Source organism: Mangifera indica, chromosome 9, assembly GCF_011075055.1.
Source record: "Mangifera indica cultivar Alphonso chromosome 9, CATAS_Mindica_2.1, whole genome shotgun sequence".
Taxonomy (NCBI): domain Eukaryota; kingdom Viridiplantae; phylum Streptophyta; class Magnoliopsida; order Sapindales; family Anacardiaceae; genus Mangifera; species Mangifera indica.
The window spans coordinates 10,864,021-10,882,822 of NC_058145.1; the positions used below are offsets into that span (position 1 = coordinate 10,864,021).

The window sequence follows — 18,802 nt, forward strand, 5'->3', positions numbered from 1 at the left end:
ATTCCTCGTGTTGATTCCTCTTGTCAAAGTTTAACTTGTTGGGTTCACAATATGAAATAACCCTGTTCTAATTTCTTCTTTTGCTGTTTATCGAACAATCTAACGATTTAATTTTTGTTCTTGGTCTGTTTTTGATGTTCGATTTGATGGTTCAAACTATTAACATTTCTTCGATTCATCCATTGTCGTCGGTTGTAAATTTGGTCGAAAATTTGATCTTGATTGAGTGATTTGAATGGACTGTGATATAATATATGATTCTTTAAAATCTATGCCAGATGGTAAAAGCAGTGGGTGAATTTTAATTCCTGCATTCCACACCTGCTGAAATAATTAATATTTCAATGGACTATTTTGCAGGTTTAGAATGAAGCAGCAAATGCCTGGTAACCTTAATTCTTAAGAAAATTCATATTCTATATGTAGATGTAAAACTATAATTGATCTTACTTTAAGGTGTTTGGTTCCAGAAGTAAAAAGATTATTCTGATATTCTATTTTTTATTATTTATATTATTTTGTTTGATTGATAAATAATAAAAAATTTTGATAGTAATATAATAAATAATATAAAAGATATTATAATTACCACCTTCACTAGTGTTAAAAGATTATTAAGGAATCTTAAATTTATTATAATTATATTTTTATTTATTAATTTTTTAAGATAAAAATAATTTCAATTTTAATTAATATAATTAGTATCATAAAAAATATTTTAAAATAATTATATTTATTAAAGGTATTAAGATATTAAAATAATATTTTAATATTTTTTTATTACATCTAATTAAACATAATAATTATTTATATTTATCAAGTTTAGTAAATAATAATAATAATTTGTATCTAATAATATTTTAAATAATTTATCTTTAAAATAATTTTTTATTTTTAGTAATAAAATATTACTTAAACTAAATGTTCTTCTCTAAATACAATCGAACATTTTGGCTAAGCTTGTATCAAAGTGATCATGTATAGTTTATAAAATTATAATTATAATGAGATTTATGTGTAATATATACACAATTCTCCGGTATACATTTTATTACCTGCTAAAAAAATAATATAAATAAAATGACAGTCATGGAATCAAACTAAACTAAACTTGAGGATAACAAAGCAAAGTAATGACTAATCTGAAACAAACAATGAAAACTGGAAAGCCTTCATTTTGCTGCATTCAACTCCACTCCTCAGCCGATCTTCCCTATGTTTGTATCATCTGAAGGCCATATCACCGTCTCGATCAAGCGTTCGCGCATCAACTCCAGGTTCTCATCGGAGATCTCTTTATATATTTCAGCATGGTTGCATTTCTGAATCAAATAACAGACAAGTGAAAGATGATTTTCTGGGTTCTATTACATGTTGAGAAAGAAAAATAAGGCAATTCTGAAATGATTTTCGATACCTTAACCCATTTTCCATATAAATGCAGGCGTGTTATCATTACTCTTTCTGCAAGATCTTGCTTCTCCTATAAACAAAAAAAGATTTCAATGATAATAAGATGGCAGAAAAAACGAGATTCTATAAATGAGTTTGTATAATTTGTTTGTATGTATAGTACTATTCAATAGTAATAGCCAAAAAAAACTTCCCCACCCCGACCTTGCTCCCAACAATCCTGGTTAGAGACCAAAAAGGGGTGATAACTTAACAAGCTAGGGCAACAGATGAAGGTCGTCAAGCCAGTCTCAGAAATCACCAATCCTATCAATCCAAATGTTCTGGTTTTCGAGACAAGCAGATTTTTCAACAACTGAACATTCTCGTTCGATCATTCAAAACTATATGGAACATTTACACCATCTCATACCAAAGAATTTCACTGTAACATTGTTGCACTGGAGTTGCTATGTAAAGAGCAAAAAGGATTCAGAAACCTACCTTTACAAGAGTTCGAATGAAACGCTTGCCATCTCCAGGTTTATTTGATACAACAAAACTGTTTGAAACAAGGGAATCAGAACAGAAATTAGTTTCAGGAAACAATTTCTTTTATTTTCTGTAGCCATTGTTGCTGTAATTACAAACACTTACTCATAAAACCACCTATATTGCGTTGGATTCATCTCATAGAGCTGGTTCATCACAGTCCTCACTGCTTTATATGTGAAATAGTTCAGAATTTGCTGCAGCCAGTACAGATTTCAGTCAATTCAAATAGAAACAAAAAATAATAAAAAAAAAAATTTCTGATCTTCAATTTTCTCACCGTTTTAACATCTTCAAAGCCATCATCATACTGACCTGCAAATTCATTAACAATCACAAGCCTTCCATCTCTTCTCTGCTGCTTCATTTTTCTCGAACAATTCTTATTGTAAACTTTATTCCAAATCAACTTCGAAGAAACCCTCCAATCCTGCCAAGAATCCACAAACGAACTCCCCATCTCTACTCCTCCTTTGACATGCTTCCTCTTCGCCGAACTCCTCGGCAACGCCAGCTCTCCTCCACTCTTAGGCAGCGCCGCCGCCTCCACGCACAGACACGGCCCTGCATGTGATTCCACCACCGCCGAACCCACCACCGATATCGCTACCGCCATCTCCAACACCACAATCACAAACTCAGAATTAGATGAGCACAAAATCGACCAGGTTTTGTTCTAGATCAAATGATAATAACTCAAGAAAATGAGATACCCACAACAAAAAGCAAGTGGGTATCCAAGAAAATTGGATTTTAAAGCAATTTAGTCAAGATTCAAAAGTTACTTGAGTTCGTGAGGAATGATGGAAAAGTGTTTTCATTATTATTTTTTTTTCTTATTTTTGGGGTTCTTTTATATTTTTAAAGGTAACATTGAATATAAACCAGACAAATTATAAGGTCCGAAATTCTCCAAGCCAAATCAAAGCCGGCGCTTTTGAATTTGGGAAAATTGGTTTGATTTTTAAAAAAAATTTTAAACTACTTGAATCTGGTCGGTTTCTCCAGAGTCCAGATTGGTGGGTTTGTTGACACGTGGTAGGATCTAAGAATCTTTGATTGATATTTCGTGAACGTATTCGTTTCAGTTTTGAAGTGCTTCAACAGTACTTAAAAGATTTCTAAATTTGGTTTTCATTCCCACTCGCAGGATTTGGTCGTGTACTACACACTTTCAATTTTGGGATTATGGACCATGATTTTAAATCTAGGTAGGTAATCCAAGCAGTTATCTTATTTATTTATAATTTAATTTATTATTAATTTATAATAAGTTTTTTAAAAATAATATGAAAATAATTAATAGATTTTGCACTTAGATAGAATAATCAGAATAAAGATTTTCAATTGCTTTAAAATTTGGCAAAAAAAACAGTTAAGATAATCAAACCTGTAGTGATTAAAACTTATTATTTCTAAAAAATGATAATTATTTATTTAATCTCAATAAAATAATTAAATAAAAAAATATCTTAATCTCATGATTCTTCAAATCATTGTCTAAAAAAGATATTTCAATTGATATGAGATGTCATTACATGATATTTTAAAACTTTAAAAATTAGTCTATTGTGATACGAAAGGTTAAAACCAAAGTTCTTCATGCTTTATAAAACACTTATTTCAATGAATATAAGATGTCTTTTTTTCTTTTTTTTAATTTTATTTTTTGTTTTATATTTTTTTATAGGCCTTTAAAAATTAATCCAACTTAATATAAAATAACCAAATTACTTTATAGGTTTATAATTTATTTTCATAAAACTGAGACTAATTACTTCATAGGTAATTACAACATTTTTTGATTTCTAAAGATTGTAAAGTTTAATGGAGATTTAATTTTTGGAAAAAAAAAAAAAAAAAACTGTTTTGCACAATTCTTCCTTCCAACTAAATAAATGGTTTCAGTGAAATTGTTGCATATGTTATTATAAAAAATAAAAATTAGTCCACTTATTTCTTGATAAGAGATGCAAATTAAAAAGAAAGCTTTAAAATTTCAGTTTTTTTAAATACATTTTTAAAAATTTGAATATAAAAAAAAATACTTGGAAATTGATAATTTTATTATAAATCAAATGCAAAATAAATAAAAATGAAAATTTGCTTGAAATTGAAATCCACGCCCCTTGAAAGGCGAGTGGGAACAAAAATTATTTTTCACTTTTAGAATCTTCAAGGAGAGAAATAGATTCCACGCTTCTTACAAGGCAAAAAGTCGTATCGGTTGCCTCCCTCACCCAGCCACAAAAATACCTTTTCCTTTTTTTTTTTAAATTAAAAATTTAAGGCCAAAAGATTTATTCCCACGTTAGGTTTAGTATGTTTTAGCAAAATGGCTTGGGCTTGGGCTTGGGCTAGGCTGGGCTGGCCAGTAATTTACCATTTAGCCCAAAATGGCCCATTTTGCAAAATTCCCCACCCAAAACAGCCTAATTCTACGATCCCAATTATAATGAATTTAATGTGATTTAAAATAATAATAATAATAATTTAGCCTATTACATTGTCAAACATATTTAATATCTCATGAGATTTTTTCTTTTAAATTATTCGTGGTTTTATACTTTATTAATTTCAAAATTAAAAAAAAAAAAGATATTACAAAATAATTATTTTACATCTCTAAACTATATAATTTTTTCACATCAAAGTGATTGATTATTTGATTGAGACATTAAAATTTCAAAAATATATAATTTGATCATATTGAGGTTAACAAATATAGAATATAAATACAATTTTTCTAATAAATAAGTTCAATAATTTTTTTCGATGTAAAGTTTGATAAATGACAAATTTTTAATTTGAAAAAGTTATTTTTTATTTATTTTTTAAAATTAACTATTAATTTTAACAGTTGATGGTATTTATTTATATTATTTTTTAAAATATTATAATAAAATTAATATTACTTATATTTTTATTAGTATAAACAAATTGTCTTTAATTTTAATGAATTAAAATTAGACGTCGTCAATGATAAATTTAATTGATGATGATTACTAAATTTTATTTTACTTTTATAATTTTTATTAAAATTAATATAAATTAAGACTAAAAATAATATTTAATAAAAATTTGGGATTATAGTTTTATAAACCTTGGAAAAATTAATTTTTTTAATTTTAAATTCTATATAACCCGAATTAAAAAAAATTAAAACCGAAACGGAGTCGTTTCTTCTTGGTTCTTCCAGTAAGTACATTTACCACCGGCTCACATCATCACGTCAACTCCCAAAGCATATGAATTGAAGCCCCAGACAAACACGAACAAAGTCAATCAGATTCTCCGAGGATGTTCTACAGAGGGTAAGATAACGTTTTTTCATGTAATTGTTTGAATATTTTTTATTTCTTGATTCAATTGGGTTCTTTGTTAATTTGTTTATTATGTAATTTACGCGAAGCGCCCGCCTGTTGTTAAGGATTTAGTTTATGTATTCCGAGTTTTTTTGTGGCTAATGTTTGTTTTTTCTTATTAATTTTGATTCCCAGAAGCCCTTTTTTATTGGGTTTCTTGTGTTTGAATTTAAAGATCCTTAAAAACTATTTCTTTCATCATCTTTAGTTTTGGGTTGATATTTTATACTTTTTTTATGTGTTTATTGTTGTTTGGTTGAGGAATCTGTAATTCGAAGAAAACTAAACACTGCTTTTGGTTTCTGAAACATTTGGAGAGAGGGGAATGGATAATTTTTGAAGTTTTGATTGAGAAGTTGCTTAGATACGGCATGGTGGGTACTTTGTGATTAGAGTATATTGTTTTTATGAATTCATTTGTGTCCAAGGATGTCCAGTTTATGCAGCGTATATTCATGTTCAGCTGATCCGGATTTTCTTGATCAGTTGTTGCCTTGGTTGATTTATAGATATACATCTCTGATGAAAAACTGGGTAAATCAATAGTTTTTTTGGCCTAAACTGATAGATGTGTGATGAATTTAAGATTGAGGTTCTCTAAAATGGGATTGTTGGTATTATATATATTATAAGGTCATGTGCTAGGTATTAATGGATTCAATAACATCAAGGTCGAATTAAGATAGTCTTTGTGTACAGGCTTTAACTTCACTTGTTGATGCTGCAATTCATGTATAGGTTATGAATTAGTTCACAAAATGTGGCTTTTTTCTTAGAATGAATAAGAATTTGCTCGTGCTGAAGGTAGGTCTGTTTTGTTTAGCGTGTGGTAGTTTGACTGGATAGCATATAATTGATGCACATAAACTCATCTTTTGAGTGCATTCCATTGCATTCATGCGGAAGTTAATGCATGCATGCTACCTCAACTTACTTTTTGCATGGTGGTCAAGGTTGTAGTCCATATTGTTTTAATGATGATTTTATGAGTATCTGTTATTGAATTAGTAAATAGAAGTACTGCTACGGATAATGTTTTCCCAATCTTTCAAATGTCGGGTACTCCATTTATGGAGGACGAACTGGACTCAATCACATCCCTGCCAATGCTTGGAAAGGAGTTTTGTTAAGCATAATAAAAATGGGAACTGCTAGACTGGTTTGTTTTATTTCATCTCAAATTTTGATTAGTCTTTCTATGTAGGATTACACTTAATCTATTCTTTAGCATATCTAGTACCCTTTATTAATATTTATACACAAGAAAGAAAATTTGTTTGTATGCTAATAATTTACTGAAATGTCTTTATCTGTTATTCGAAAAGAGATGAACTTTAAGCTGCTGGAAGAATTTTACTGTACTTAGACTTGGTAGCTGTTAAAATTCGAAAAATGGATTATGAATTTTTATAGAGTAAGTGAAGATCACATGGAATGGTAGAGTATGAAGGTATTAGCTCAATAATACAAATTTTAGAAACAAGGTGCCATACCTAATTACTGCTTGTTTAAATAATTTTGGCTTAATATTGAGTAACGAGCTCTTTCTAGTCTTATATCTGCTTGTTTAAATTGGACCCATGTAGATGAGTCTGGTGTCCTTTTCCCAGACGGGCTGTGTAAACTTCCTGCTTTACTAATGTTGGAATTGCTAATGCATTGATTTTAAGCTGGACGAACTGCAGTATATTTAGATTTACTTGACTATTCCTTCTATATTTGAACGATGAAGCAGAATTGAGTAGTTTATTGATTTTAATATGTTGAATTGTAATGATTTATAAATTGTCTGTGCTCAAGGATTAAATAGTTGTCTTATTTTGGTTCCATGTTTTTTTGAAACTGAAGTAAATTTGCTGATGGAGTTGATGGGCGTGAAATGGGTGCAAAGCGTCAGCGTTTGATTGATCAGGGACCTCCATTCTATGGAAGTTCCCCAGGTTCAAGTTTTATGTACAATCCACCACCTTATGGATATGTTAACCAACCTCCACCTTTCCCAGTTGTCCGACTTCGTGGCCTTCCCTTTGATTGCACAGAAACTGATGTGGCTGAGTTCTTTCATGGTCTGGACATTGTTGATGTTCTTTTTGTCCACAAGAACAACAAGTTCACTGGGGAAGCATTTTGTGTGTTGGGGTATCCTCTTCAAGTTGATTTTGCCCTCCAAAAGAATAGGCAGAACATGGGAAGGAGATATGTTGAGGTTTTCAGAAGTAAGAGGCAAGAGTATTATAAGGCAATAGCAAATGAAGTTTTGGATGCACACGGCAGTTCACCTCGCAGAAATATCCCAAGAGCTAAATCGCATGATGAGGGCAAGGACTCAGCTGAACATACAGGGGTATTGCGATTGAGAGGATTACCATTTTCAGCCAACAAGGATGATATAATGGATTTCTTTAAAGATTTTGTATTGTCGGAAGACTCAATTCATCTCACAATGAATTCAGATGGGAGGCCAACTGGTGAAGCATTTGTAGAATTTGCAAATGCAGAAGACTCTAAGGCAGCAATGGCCAAAGATAGGATGACTCTTGGGAGTCGTTATATAGAGTTGTTTCCTTCATCACAAGAGGAGATGGATGAAGCAGTTTCAAGAGGACGGTGACTGTTTCTTCAAAGACCTTTTTATTTTACCTGTTATTCTGTACTTAATTTGATCTATTACTTAAATATTATTGTTTGGGATTTTACCTTTCTAGTTTTCCCTTAATTCAGCCATACACTAAACTGTTTTAAAAAAATCCAAGTAGTGTATTTTTTTTCAGTTTAAGTCTTCTTAGATTGTATGCCAAGTTTAATCTCTCTGTCTTCATCTCAATCATAACTTGACATAATGTTGGACCTTAGGCAATTGACAAGACAAATTTCTCTGTGATTGTTGTGATCGACCTGAAATTATTTGTGTATGTGATTTACTTGAGGTTTTGAAAATTGTTAGTTTGTTAGTGTTTTCTGCTTTATACTTACTGAGTGTTCTACATTTGTTTGCAAAACCAGTTGAGCTGAAACCAACCTTAAGATTCAGTAAGTCACAAGAATCAAATTCATCAATTTCACTGTACTTGTTGATTTGGGAAGATTCTTTTTCCAGTTATTATCATCAGCATCATAATCAGTCAAGTGATAGAATTGTCTTGGAAATATCGCAGGTTGTTAAAACTGTACTATTCAAATACTGGTTAAATTGGGTTTCCATAATTGCATTTAGAAGCTCAAGACTTTTGTTGTTGACTTTGATGAAAGCAATTACTTAACTCTAAAGTCTGTCTTCTGCATGCATGCCTTCCTGTGTTTCCCCCTATTGTATAAATCAAACTTTATTATTTTACTATTCTTCATAGATTTTAGAGCTGGATAAACAGTAAAACTTAGTGCTCAGTTATATTATCATATGATAAGATAATTTTAAAATAAAGATAAAATAATATATAATAATATATTATTGGAGCATTCAGTTAGTTCCTTAAAATTGGTGGTACCTATGAAACACCTCTTTGAAGCCTGATTTCAGCTCTTTCAACTAGGATTGAGTTAACATTGAGAATTTTATTTGTCCAAGTAAGCCTCAAAAAACAAACATTGGGGATTACTTCCACTACCAACCGTCCGATTAGAATCTTAAACTTCAATCCAACGACCAAAGCATAATAATACCAAAGCCAAAAGAAGACAAATTCATTAATCATCCACCCATTTTTGGCTGAAATGGGGAAAAGTGCCATGAATAATATGAAATGGCCGACTATCAATCAGGTGAGTAAGAAGCTGAGATTTAGGGTTTAGAGACAAAATCTCTGCATGCTTCCTCAACTATTTTTGTTTTTGTCCAAATGGGTTGATTAGTTTATTGGATTAGAGTTAATCATAAGTAATCATAAATTCGAAAAAGGGTTTTGAGAATCTTAAGTAATATAACGTTTACCATTTTATTTCTTGAACAATTAAAATATTTTAGGAAATTATCAGAAACTCTTGCTTGTTAGGATGAAGTACAATTTAAATAATAAATTGTTCAAATTTAAGCATATTTAAGATAATTCAATATCCTTAAAATTTGAAAAATATTATCACTTGAAATTAAAATTCAAGTTCTACTAAAAAATTAATAAATACCCCGTGCAGTGCGGCGATCAATATAGGAGGCTGCCCAAAATATTCCTCATGAATAATCCCTAGGTGCATCAACTTTCAAACTCTTCTTTCCTCTCTTATCTTTCTCTCTCAGTATTTCTCGTTATTCTTAACCCAATTATATAAACCCCTTTAATCTCTATCCCCTCCAACTCTTGCTCTTTCTCCTTCATCATGCTCTCCATATAAATCCCTACTCGCAAACATGTATTATTTAGGATTTTTTTCTGCTTTTTTAGCTGGTTTGAGTTGGGTCTATCTGTAGGTTTGGTTAGTAGTTTAGGTGAAGCTTTTCATGATCTTCTTCATAATCTCATCTGGGTTTGTGTGAAACTGACTGGTGGGTTGGTAATGAAGTTTGAGTTTATCACAGTTAAATTTACTGTGTCTTTTGAAGAGTAATTTACAATATTGAAAAGGTTTTGCTTTTAAAGACTCTAGGTGTAGTCAAATTTAGCAGCTCTAAAGTTCTTTCCTTTTTTTTCTTAGTTTTTTTCCTTATAAGTCAAATGGCTCCATCTGAAAGAATTACAAGAGCAAGAGCAAGAGCAAGATTATCAGCATCAGCAGCACCAAAGGCAACAAGAAATACTCAAAACAAGAAGAAGCTGCAGCAGCAAAATAAGAAGCAGCAGAAGAAAAAGCAGCAAATTAAGGAACTTCAAAAAGCATCCGATGATTTTTCAAAGAATATTAATATTGATGAAGATCATCATCTTGATTCTTCAAGTGGGTTCTCAACACCAAAGGCTGAGAGATACAGAATACCAGAGATTGTGACATGCCCACCAGCTCCAAAGAAGCCAAGAGCTGTCTCTAACATCTCCTCACTGCAAAGAGCTCCTATTGCCTTCTTTGCTCCTCCTGATTTAGAGCTCTTCTTCTACTTTGCTCTATGATTCCAAGAGTTTTAAACGATATCAACATAATATTCTTCGATTTCATTGTTGAAGTATATTTATCTTTTCTTTTACCAGAATTAATAATAGGGTATACTAATTATCATCAGTATTTTTAGGTTTTTTTGTTCTTGTTAATGTATTGCTGACATTTGGAGAGTGCAAAATTACTGTAATTTTATCCAGGGTGGACTGTTTGAGGTTTGTTTTTTTTATATATGAAGCAGAAAATTAATGAGAAATAAAAGATTTGATAAAGCATATGCTTCTTCTGCTTCTTAACATTATTATTCTATTTTTGGTAGGGCTCAGTGATTATGCATGGAATCTTTATCAACAATGTCAACAAAACAAGGTGAAAACACAGTGGAAAATGAGAGAAAATGGTGAGAAGAAAGGAGTTGTTTGGATAAGTAGGAAAGTGAGGATGTGTCAGAAATCAGAATGATATCAGTGTCTCCAACCTCATTCACTCCTGCAGCAGCAGCAGGAGCATCAATTAGAGAATCCGATGAAACCACTCGTGCGGGTTCCGATCATTATCACATATTTACAATCTGAAGACAAATTATTTATTATTATTTTCTCACTTTACTTCATAATTATAATTATACTTCAATTTTAGTTCTTAATTATATTCATTTATTTCTCAGTTATTCCTTCTAATTGTTTCAAAGTTAATGTATACTTAAAATGTGATTTAAAAGGTTCTCTTGTGTTGTTTCATTATTTGTTTGTATTATATAATGAATTTTTTTAGGAATATTAATGATTTTAATATTATTTAGTCACCTTTTTATTTAATATATATTTATGTATGATTTTATTTTAACCATCCCTTATTGTATAGCTGCTTAAGCACTTAGCCAAATAACTTACATTTTTAAAAGATTTTGTTTGGTAAAAAAGAGTTCGTTGATCGTCTAAATATCACGTTAAACAGTTTTTATTTTAAAAAAAACATTAAATATAAATATAGTTATTAAAATAATTAATATCCCAAATTTTTATCAATAATATGTCATTTGAGATATTAATTTAAGATTCGAATTAGATTTACTTTAGTTTCCATTTTTTTTTTCAAAAGTTTAAATTCAATGTTTTCAATATTCAATTATCCTTAATACTGTTCTTTTGAAATATTAAAATAATTTCCAGAGAAGCATCCCAATTATTGATTATTAAATGTCAAAAATTAATTATTTAGTGGGGTGGAATATAATTTGTAAACAATTCAAAAATATTTATGTAATGAAATATGGTTTTGAATTTTTGAATTATTATGTTTATGTTTTTAGTGTCAAAATCCAATTTTAAAATTCAAAAATATTAAAACTCTTTTAATCTTATTTATTTGTTTTTAGATTTCAAATTGATTATAGTTGATATACGTGATCAAAATTGAAATTTTTATATATTATAATAATAATAATAATAATAATAATAATTAGGGTATAATGCATTCTAATTAGTATTGACAGGAATAATGTTAGATGGGCATATATAAAATTTTTAGATAGGCATGATCTAAACCGTGTAGTAAAATAGTTACGAATTTACCATGTAGGTTTTAATTTTTAATCAATTAATCATTAATTTTTGGTTTCTACATTAGAAACTTAACTGATATTATATACAAAATTTTATATATAAATAATAATATGACATTATCTGATTAGATAGTTAAAAATTAAATATAAAATAATTTTCAATGATATGATGATACATCGTATATAAATTTATGCACAAAAGTTGCACATATAGTTTTATTATAAAAACTTTAATATAGAGTAGTATTATATATATATAATTTTATGCACAAATAATAATATATTATTATGTAATTAGGTATTGATTTATCTTTGATTTTTAACTATCAATCACATAATAATACATTATTGCTTATATATAAAAATTACGAAAACTTAAAGAACTTAATAACATGAAATGATCTATCTTGTCGCCTTTAAAAGGTAGTTTGAATGATAAGAATAAAATTGTTTAAGTATGAGATCATGGGTTTGAAATCAATCGATAATATATTAATATCAAATTTTTAATTTACTTGATAGAATAATTATTAAAGAAAAACACTTACCTACAAATAATATTTGGAGTTGTTCGAGTTGATTTTTACACTAATTATATTAATATAATTACAAGCCATGGAGACATAAAATTCAAGCCCTCATACGATCAAAAACGGCAACACGAAGTCAACTAAATACAACACATGGTAGACAATCACTAGTCAAAACTTTAGCTCAATGCATCAAAGACTTGCATAGTAGGAACCAACGATTAGGTGATTTCGATTTTAAAGATGATTCTTTAGCAGTTATCAACGAAAAAGCTTCAAGTTATAATTCACACTACAAATCTGTTTTAATGGTCACTAGAGTTTTTAAGTTCATTTATAGTTTTTTATTTTTATTAATTTTTAATTTTTAATTATATCAAATCTTAACATGCTCTCATAAACTCTTTTAAATGTATATTAAACACTATTTTATAAAAACCATATAGACTCTCATGTTATGTTGACTATATGTGAATTTAGATATTTCTCCAATCACATAACTAAATAGATTAGTAGAAGAAAATTCACATGCCGATCTTAAGTTTGTGAATGCAATATATTGCTGCTTTTATAAGTGTTGTGAAATTTTTCTACAATTGTCATTGATATGCTTATGAAAATATTTTGTGTTATCCAAACTTACATATGTTAAATATGAATAACAATATTTTTATGTTACACTTAGATCCAATTTATTACCGATATTTTCTTTAATTAGATTGAATATTTTCACACTTTTTTTTAGTGAGTAGTTGTGACTGTATTTCTTTATTAAAATATTGATTTTTTCATTATTAAAATAATTAAAATGATTAAATTCATTTGAATTATGATCCATTTTCATAGAAATATGATAACAAATATAATACTTGATAAAATATTAAAAAAATAGAAAACTAAATAATTTGAAAAATTAAGAAAGAAGGAGATTAAGTAGGCTTAACTTAAAATAAGAGTTTAAAGATTGAGAGAGTTGAGATGACTTAAGTGAAAAATTAAATAAATTTGGGAATTATTTATTAAAAAAAATTTAGAAGCAAAAGAAAAGAAAGCCAAATAAGCATGAATGACATAGACTTATATGATATGATATAGTTAAAAAATGATATATATTATATGATATATGAAATTTGATATGATATAGTATGTTTATCGTACAATACGGTACATATTGGTCTATATCAAAAAAATTAACGATACAGACTGATATACTTTTTTAACTAAATTAGGCATGTAATTAGGGATAGATATAAATCGGATTGAGTTTGAACACCCTTTGACTCAAGTTTGAATCAAATTAATGATTCGGATTTGATTTAATTCGATTTGAATCGATAGTTACAATGGATTGTTCAGATTCTATTTTAATTGATGGTTTAAACTCTAATTGATGATTTGATTCAACTCGAATTGATGGTCCGTAACACGGTTTGATTCAGACTTATGGTTTGAATTTATAATTCGGATTTGTGGTTTGAGTTCATGGTTCATTGATAAAATGATGTTATTTTACCTAAATAATAGAAAAAATGAACATAATTTTTGGATTCAAATTTAATTCGAATTCAAATTAAACAAATTCAAACTGACTCAAACCAAGTTTACCTCGCTTTTGATAGTTGACTTAATTTGGATGTAACACAAAATTGATTGATCCAACCGAATTTATTTTTATTTATAAAGCAAAATGATTTTCTTATTGTAATTGGATATTTAATATATAATTATATATTATTTCTTAACTAAGTTAGCAACAATTTGATTAGATAGTTGTAGTCTTTTATTCAGGTTTTAAAAATATTGGTAATATTAAATTGAATGAAAAATATAATAAAAAACTTAATTTAATTTTTAAATTGTTTATTATTTTATATAAAAAAATATATTATACAATAAAATATAATACACACATTATCTTTAATATAAAAAATTAAATTTTTAATAGGGTTAGAATAAAATATACTTGAACGGCGACTTCAGTTTTGTAAGCTCTTTCCTGGAACTTACAAAACCAGCATTGCACCCTTGACGTTGGCTGTCCTAAAAGCGGGCCCTCACACAGCCCGTAATCTCTCGGCCGTGCTGGCCTGTCTCTTGTAAGCTCTTTCCTGGAACTTTCGCACACGCTCTCTTCAGTTTCAGAATCCAAATCCCTTATAAAATTCTACCATCTACCATCTCCTATCTCTATCATCACATTCTCTTCAGTTCATACCTGTCAACTTGTCACAAACGAATTCTATGTTCCAACTTAGCCGGAGACAACACTCTGTAAACCTGCAGACCTTTCCCACAGAAAGGCATTCTAACCGGCCGCTTCCACAGAGAGGCAGGCTTATCTCAGCCGCCCAGCAGATAACTTCACCAAGGAAGAACAGTGCCACTCACAAGTTAACAAAGTTATTGCTCAATGTTACTATAGAAAGAAGTTTGGGGCCAGTCCAGGTGGTCACTTCGCCAGAGAATACAGTCAGTGATTTGATTAAGGCGGCCATTGATATTTACTTACAGGAGAAGAGGAGGCCGCTGTTGAAGCACACCCATCCTCAGTTTTTTGCTCTCTATTACTCGCAGTTCTGTTTGGAGAGTAAGTTCTTTAATCTCCTTCTTGGTGTTCAACAAAATAATATGAACTGAGATTTATGGTGGGATTGCAGGTTTAAAGCCAGATGAGAAGTTGAGTAATTTGGGGTCAAGAAATTTTATTATGTATTCAAAGCCTTATTCCAAGTCTGTCAAGTTAAATTGGTCGGAGCAAGCAAAAATGGCAATCAACTCTTCATTTCCATTGACAGAGTTGATGGATTTCCTGCTGTAGCTACAGTTTCTGAATTTGTATATTCTACATTATTAACTAAACATCAATGTGACTGCTTTTAGTAAAATTGATAGTGTAGTACTTATAAACGCAATCTGATAGAGAAGCTGTCCCAAGCCTCTTACAAAGTAATTCAGCCCTCATCTTTAAAGTATTGAAAATTTAAATACTTGTTCGTAAACTATTAAAATTAACAAAATTTATTAGCATTAAAAATATAATCATTATTTAACTAATAATATTAAAAAAATAAAAATTTTGAAAACTGACAAATTTCTCCCGATTTAATTTTAAAAACTTATATTTTTTTGAAGGGTTTTATTTGTTTCCTCCCTTATCTAATGACATTTCTCTATCGGACAATCTATTTTCTTTATCTGTTGAAGCTATCTCTTAGTCTTCAAAGACATGCATGATGCAAAATCACCCAAGTAACAATTAAATCAAGCCTAATATCTTAATTAAACTCCATTATAATTTTACTATCAATTTCTATTTAAGTCTCCCAAATTCCATAATGAAATTTTCGTTTAAAAATGCCGTCAGAAGTTAAAAAAAAAACTCACCATCTTCAGAAAGTTTATGAGAAGTAGATTTTCCAAGAGTTTCAGCCACAGCCTTCAATATGTCTTCAGGTATGTCTTCTGCCTTAACATTTCCCAATTTTAAAGGATCTTTCATTTTCTTGAACGAACAAATCAGAGCCATACTAACCACTGCAATCTCAGTCAAGATTAACAATAAAACTTGCGCAATATTCAAATGCTCAGAACATCAAATCTCTGGGTTTGCCAAAAAACATAAACCCACTATTGGTTTCACAAAATAACCTTTTTTTCCCATAAAAAAATCGATATAAATAAATGACAGAGAAAGGATACTGGCATCCTGGCGTTCACTAATCTATTTTCTGAAAAACTCAAATCCGTGGGAATATTGCTATGGCTGAAGTAAAACTCAACCTGCAAAATAGTTATATAAAAACATAATCAAATAACTAAAGTTATCAAATAAAAAGAGCATATTTCAAGGGGAAAAAGAAAAACTTACCTAAGCACTGTTTTAGTTGCTTCTTAATCCAAGGACGCCATTGTTATTGTTGTAAGTAAATAAAGCAAGAGAGGAGGAGAGAACGAGACAGTGAGTGTTAAGGGTTTGAGGATGTTGTAGAGATTTTGTTAACTTTAATAATTGGCGGTTAAGTTTTAAATTTTTGAAACTTAACGGATGAAAATAAAATTTTCATCTTATAGCATTATTTCTTCGAATATCTATGGTTAAGATTAATAAAGGCCAAAGGACTTATGCCCCTTAAAGTATATTGTTTTTTTAAGTTTCTCTCTTTAACTTTGAAAATCTCAAATATCTATTCATGAATGGTTAAAATTAACGGTTCTAGGGGCAAAATCATCATTTTATTTATAATATTAAAAATAAACTAAAATATAATCTACTTTTCCTCTTTTAAACTTTAAAAACTAAAAGTTTTCCCTAACCCAAGTTTTAAAAAATGACAATTCCGATATCATTGTCTACGGTCTCTCCTTCCCAAAGTTTTCTCTCCCTTCGACAGTCTCTCTCCACTCAGTTGGTCGTCCAATCGACGTCCAACAAAGCTTTGAAGATGAAGAGAGACAAAGAGCTTTGTCTTCTCAGGCTAAGACAAAGATCTCGCATTCGCCTGGAAAAACGATAGTCTTCCCAGACGTTTTCTTCTGGGAAGACGAGATCCTTATCTTCTTTTGAGAAGGCGAAGAGCTTCGTCTTTTCGATGAAGCTCTTCGTCTCCCAAGCTTTGTTGGATACCGATCGAACATCCAACTAAGTGGAGAGAGACCTTCAAAGAAAAAGGAAGCTTCGAGAGGGAGAAGTTGTTGGCAATAACATTGGAGATGACGTCAAAAATCTAGAAACTAAACCTTAAGGGAGAAACTGTCATTTTTTAAAATTTTGGTTAGGGAAAAACTTTTAGTTTTTAAAGTTTTGGGGGAGGGGGGGGGGTGGGGGAAGAGATAAAATTTTAAAGGGTTAGAGTTTCATTAATTTTAATCATCTATAGGTGGGTAAATGAAATTTTCAAAATTAAGAGATAAAAACTTGAGGTTAGAGGATATTTTGAATGGGAAATAGTCCTTTGGCCATTAATAAATGTAAAACTTTGTCATATTCGCACGCCAGTATACATATGAAGCTAATTACAGGATTACTTACAGGAAAACTCATTGATCGGATTTATTATTAATAATAAAGTTATGTAAAATTCCCTAATAATAATCTCTCTTACTCACTCAAATTTACCTTGAAATTTTAACTTTATTAGGTAGTTGAAATTTTAATTATTTAATTGTTCGTACTTAATCTAATCTTAAGACCCCTTCACCATCTACCTAAAATTATTTTATTATGATCAAATCTAATCTTTACCACCTACTCTAAAATTTTATCATTATAATTACTAGTGTTCTTATTGGGTATCCTTGGGGTGAGGTCACCTTCAAATGACAATAATAATAATAATAATAATAATAATAATAATAAATGACATAGCACGTGGCAGAAGCTCATCTGCTATAACATTGATGATGTGATTCTCACATTTTATTAAACAAAATTACATATATCAAGTTTCGATTATATAATTAAATATTTTTTATTTTTTAATTTAAAATAATATAATTATATATTTATTAAAAGTTAAAAGATTTATCCTTATTTAAGGTTTATTATATTTCTAAAATAGTATTCTTTAATTATTAAAAATTTACTTGTGATTAGTTAAAATTAATGACATCAATTAAGTTTCAAAGATAAAATTGTTATTTAATATTAAAAATAATAAATATTATCCATTTCCCTATTAAATTTAAAAAACTAATAAATTTATCTTAAGATTAAATTTTAAAATATTATATTTTCTCCTCTAAAATTACTTTTTTTTCTCCCTTTTATTTTTTCAGCGTTGTCACTAGTTAGTTCTCTCTCCCTCCCCATTCATTGTAATTTTCAACGCCTTCTCCTCACTTTCGTCATCAAATAAAGATGAATCATCTTTGTCACTGGAAGAAATGATAAAGATAAGAAGAAGACACTGAAAATTACAATGAAACTGGTGATGACATTAGAAAAAGGAAAGAAAAAAAACATAGGAGAAAAAATATAACATTTTAAACTTTAATCATAAACAAAAATCGTTAGTTTTCTAAATTTAGGAGAAAAATAGATAATATTAACTAGTATTATTAATTTTAACCACTCATGAATGAGTGTTTGAATTTTCAATAATTAAAAAGTACTGCTTTATGAATGTAATGGACTTTGGGTGGGAATAAGTTATTTGACCTTTTTTTTAAATATTTAATTAATTATTGAAAATTAACTATGTATAATTTCACTTGATTTCAATTAAATCAACAGATAAATTTGAGATAAAAATAAGTGCAATTAAATATTATCGAAAAATTTCCACTTAAAATAACTAAAGTTAGATGAAAAGGGGATTGACAGTAAATTACCAAGTGTGGTTTTCAAATTTCCCTGATAAATAAAGGTAACTTTTGTT

The 18,802-nt window shown here is 29.2% G+C and overlaps 4 protein-coding genes across 4 annotated transcripts; 3 read left to right on the top strand and 1 right to left on the bottom strand.

Annotated features, from left to right (window-relative positions):
• Positions 1-960: 960 nt before the first annotated feature.
• Positions 961-2,888, bottom strand: LOC123225917 (chaperonin-like RbcX protein 2, chloroplastic). The gene is made up of 5 exons (XM_044650276.1): positions 2,225-2,888; positions 2,050-2,141; positions 1,897-1,954; positions 1,418-1,483; positions 961-1,322 (listed from the first exon to the last, which is right to left on the bottom strand). The coding sequence occupies exons 1-5, from the start codon at positions 2,558-2,560 to the stop codon at positions 1,200-1,202; spliced, it is 675 nt and encodes a 224-aa protein (XP_044506211.1). The 5' UTR covers positions 2,561-2,888; the 3' UTR covers positions 961-1,199.
• Positions 2,889-5,122: 2,234 nt separating this feature from the next.
• LOC123225916 (heterogeneous nuclear ribonucleoprotein F) lies at positions 5,123-8,079 on the top strand. The gene is made up of 2 exons (XM_044650275.1): positions 5,123-5,258; positions 7,158-8,079. The coding sequence occupies exons 1-2, from the start codon at positions 5,245-5,247 to the stop codon at positions 7,918-7,920; spliced, it is 777 nt and encodes a 258-aa protein (XP_044506210.1). The 5' UTR covers positions 5,123-5,244; the 3' UTR covers positions 7,921-8,079.
• Positions 8,080-8,221: 142 nt separating this feature from the next.
• LOC123225918 (cyclin-dependent protein kinase inhibitor SMR13-like) lies at positions 8,222-11,052 on the top strand. The gene is made up of 2 exons (XM_044650277.1): positions 8,222-10,067; positions 10,098-11,052. Exons 1-2 carry the CDS (start codon positions 9,956-9,958, stop codon positions 10,343-10,345), a joined length of 360 nt encoding a protein of 119 aa, XP_044506212.1. The 5' UTR covers positions 8,222-9,955; the 3' UTR covers positions 10,346-11,052.
• A 3,571-nt stretch (positions 11,053-14,623) lies between these two features.
• LOC123226462 lies at positions 14,624-15,310 on the top strand. Its single transcript, XM_044650984.1, has 2 exons — positions 14,624-15,012; positions 15,083-15,310. Exons 1-2 carry the CDS (start codon positions 14,667-14,669, stop codon positions 15,241-15,243), a joined length of 507 nt encoding a protein of 168 aa, XP_044506919.1. The 5' UTR covers positions 14,624-14,666; the 3' UTR covers positions 15,244-15,310.
• The last annotated feature ends 3,492 nt before the right edge of the window (positions 15,311-18,802 follow it).

Excerpts from the sequence above, each read along its gene's own strand:
- LOC123226462 (XM_044650984.1), top strand. The coding sequence starts at position 14,667 with ATGTTCCAACTTAGCCGGAGACAACACTCTGTAAACCTGCAGACCTTT. Across the intron at positions 15,013-15,082 it reads CTCGCAGTTCTGTTTGGAGA|GTTTAAAGCCAGATGAGAAG; the intron begins GTAAGTTCTTTA and ends GTGGGATTGCAG.
- LOC123225918 (XM_044650277.1), top strand. The coding sequence starts at position 9,956 with ATGGCTCCATCTGAAAGAATTACAAGAGCAAGAGCAAGAGCAAGATTA. Across the intron at positions 10,068-10,097 it reads GAAGAAGCTGCAGCAGCAAA|TTAAGGAACTTCAAAAAGCA; the intron begins ATAAGAAGCAGC and ends AAAAGCAGCAAA.
- LOC123225917 (XM_044650276.1), bottom strand. The coding sequence starts at position 2,560 with ATGGCGGTAGCGATATCGGTGGTGGGTTCGGCGGTGGTGGAATCACAT. Across the intron at positions 1,484-1,896 it reads TCATTCGAACTCTTGTAAAG|GAGAAGCAAGATCTTGCAGA; the intron begins GTAGGTTTCTGA and ends TTTTGTTTATAG. Across the intron at positions 1,323-1,417 it reads TATATGGAAAATGGGTTAAG|AAATGCAACCATGCTGAAAT; the intron begins GTATCGAAAATC and ends TATTTGATTCAG.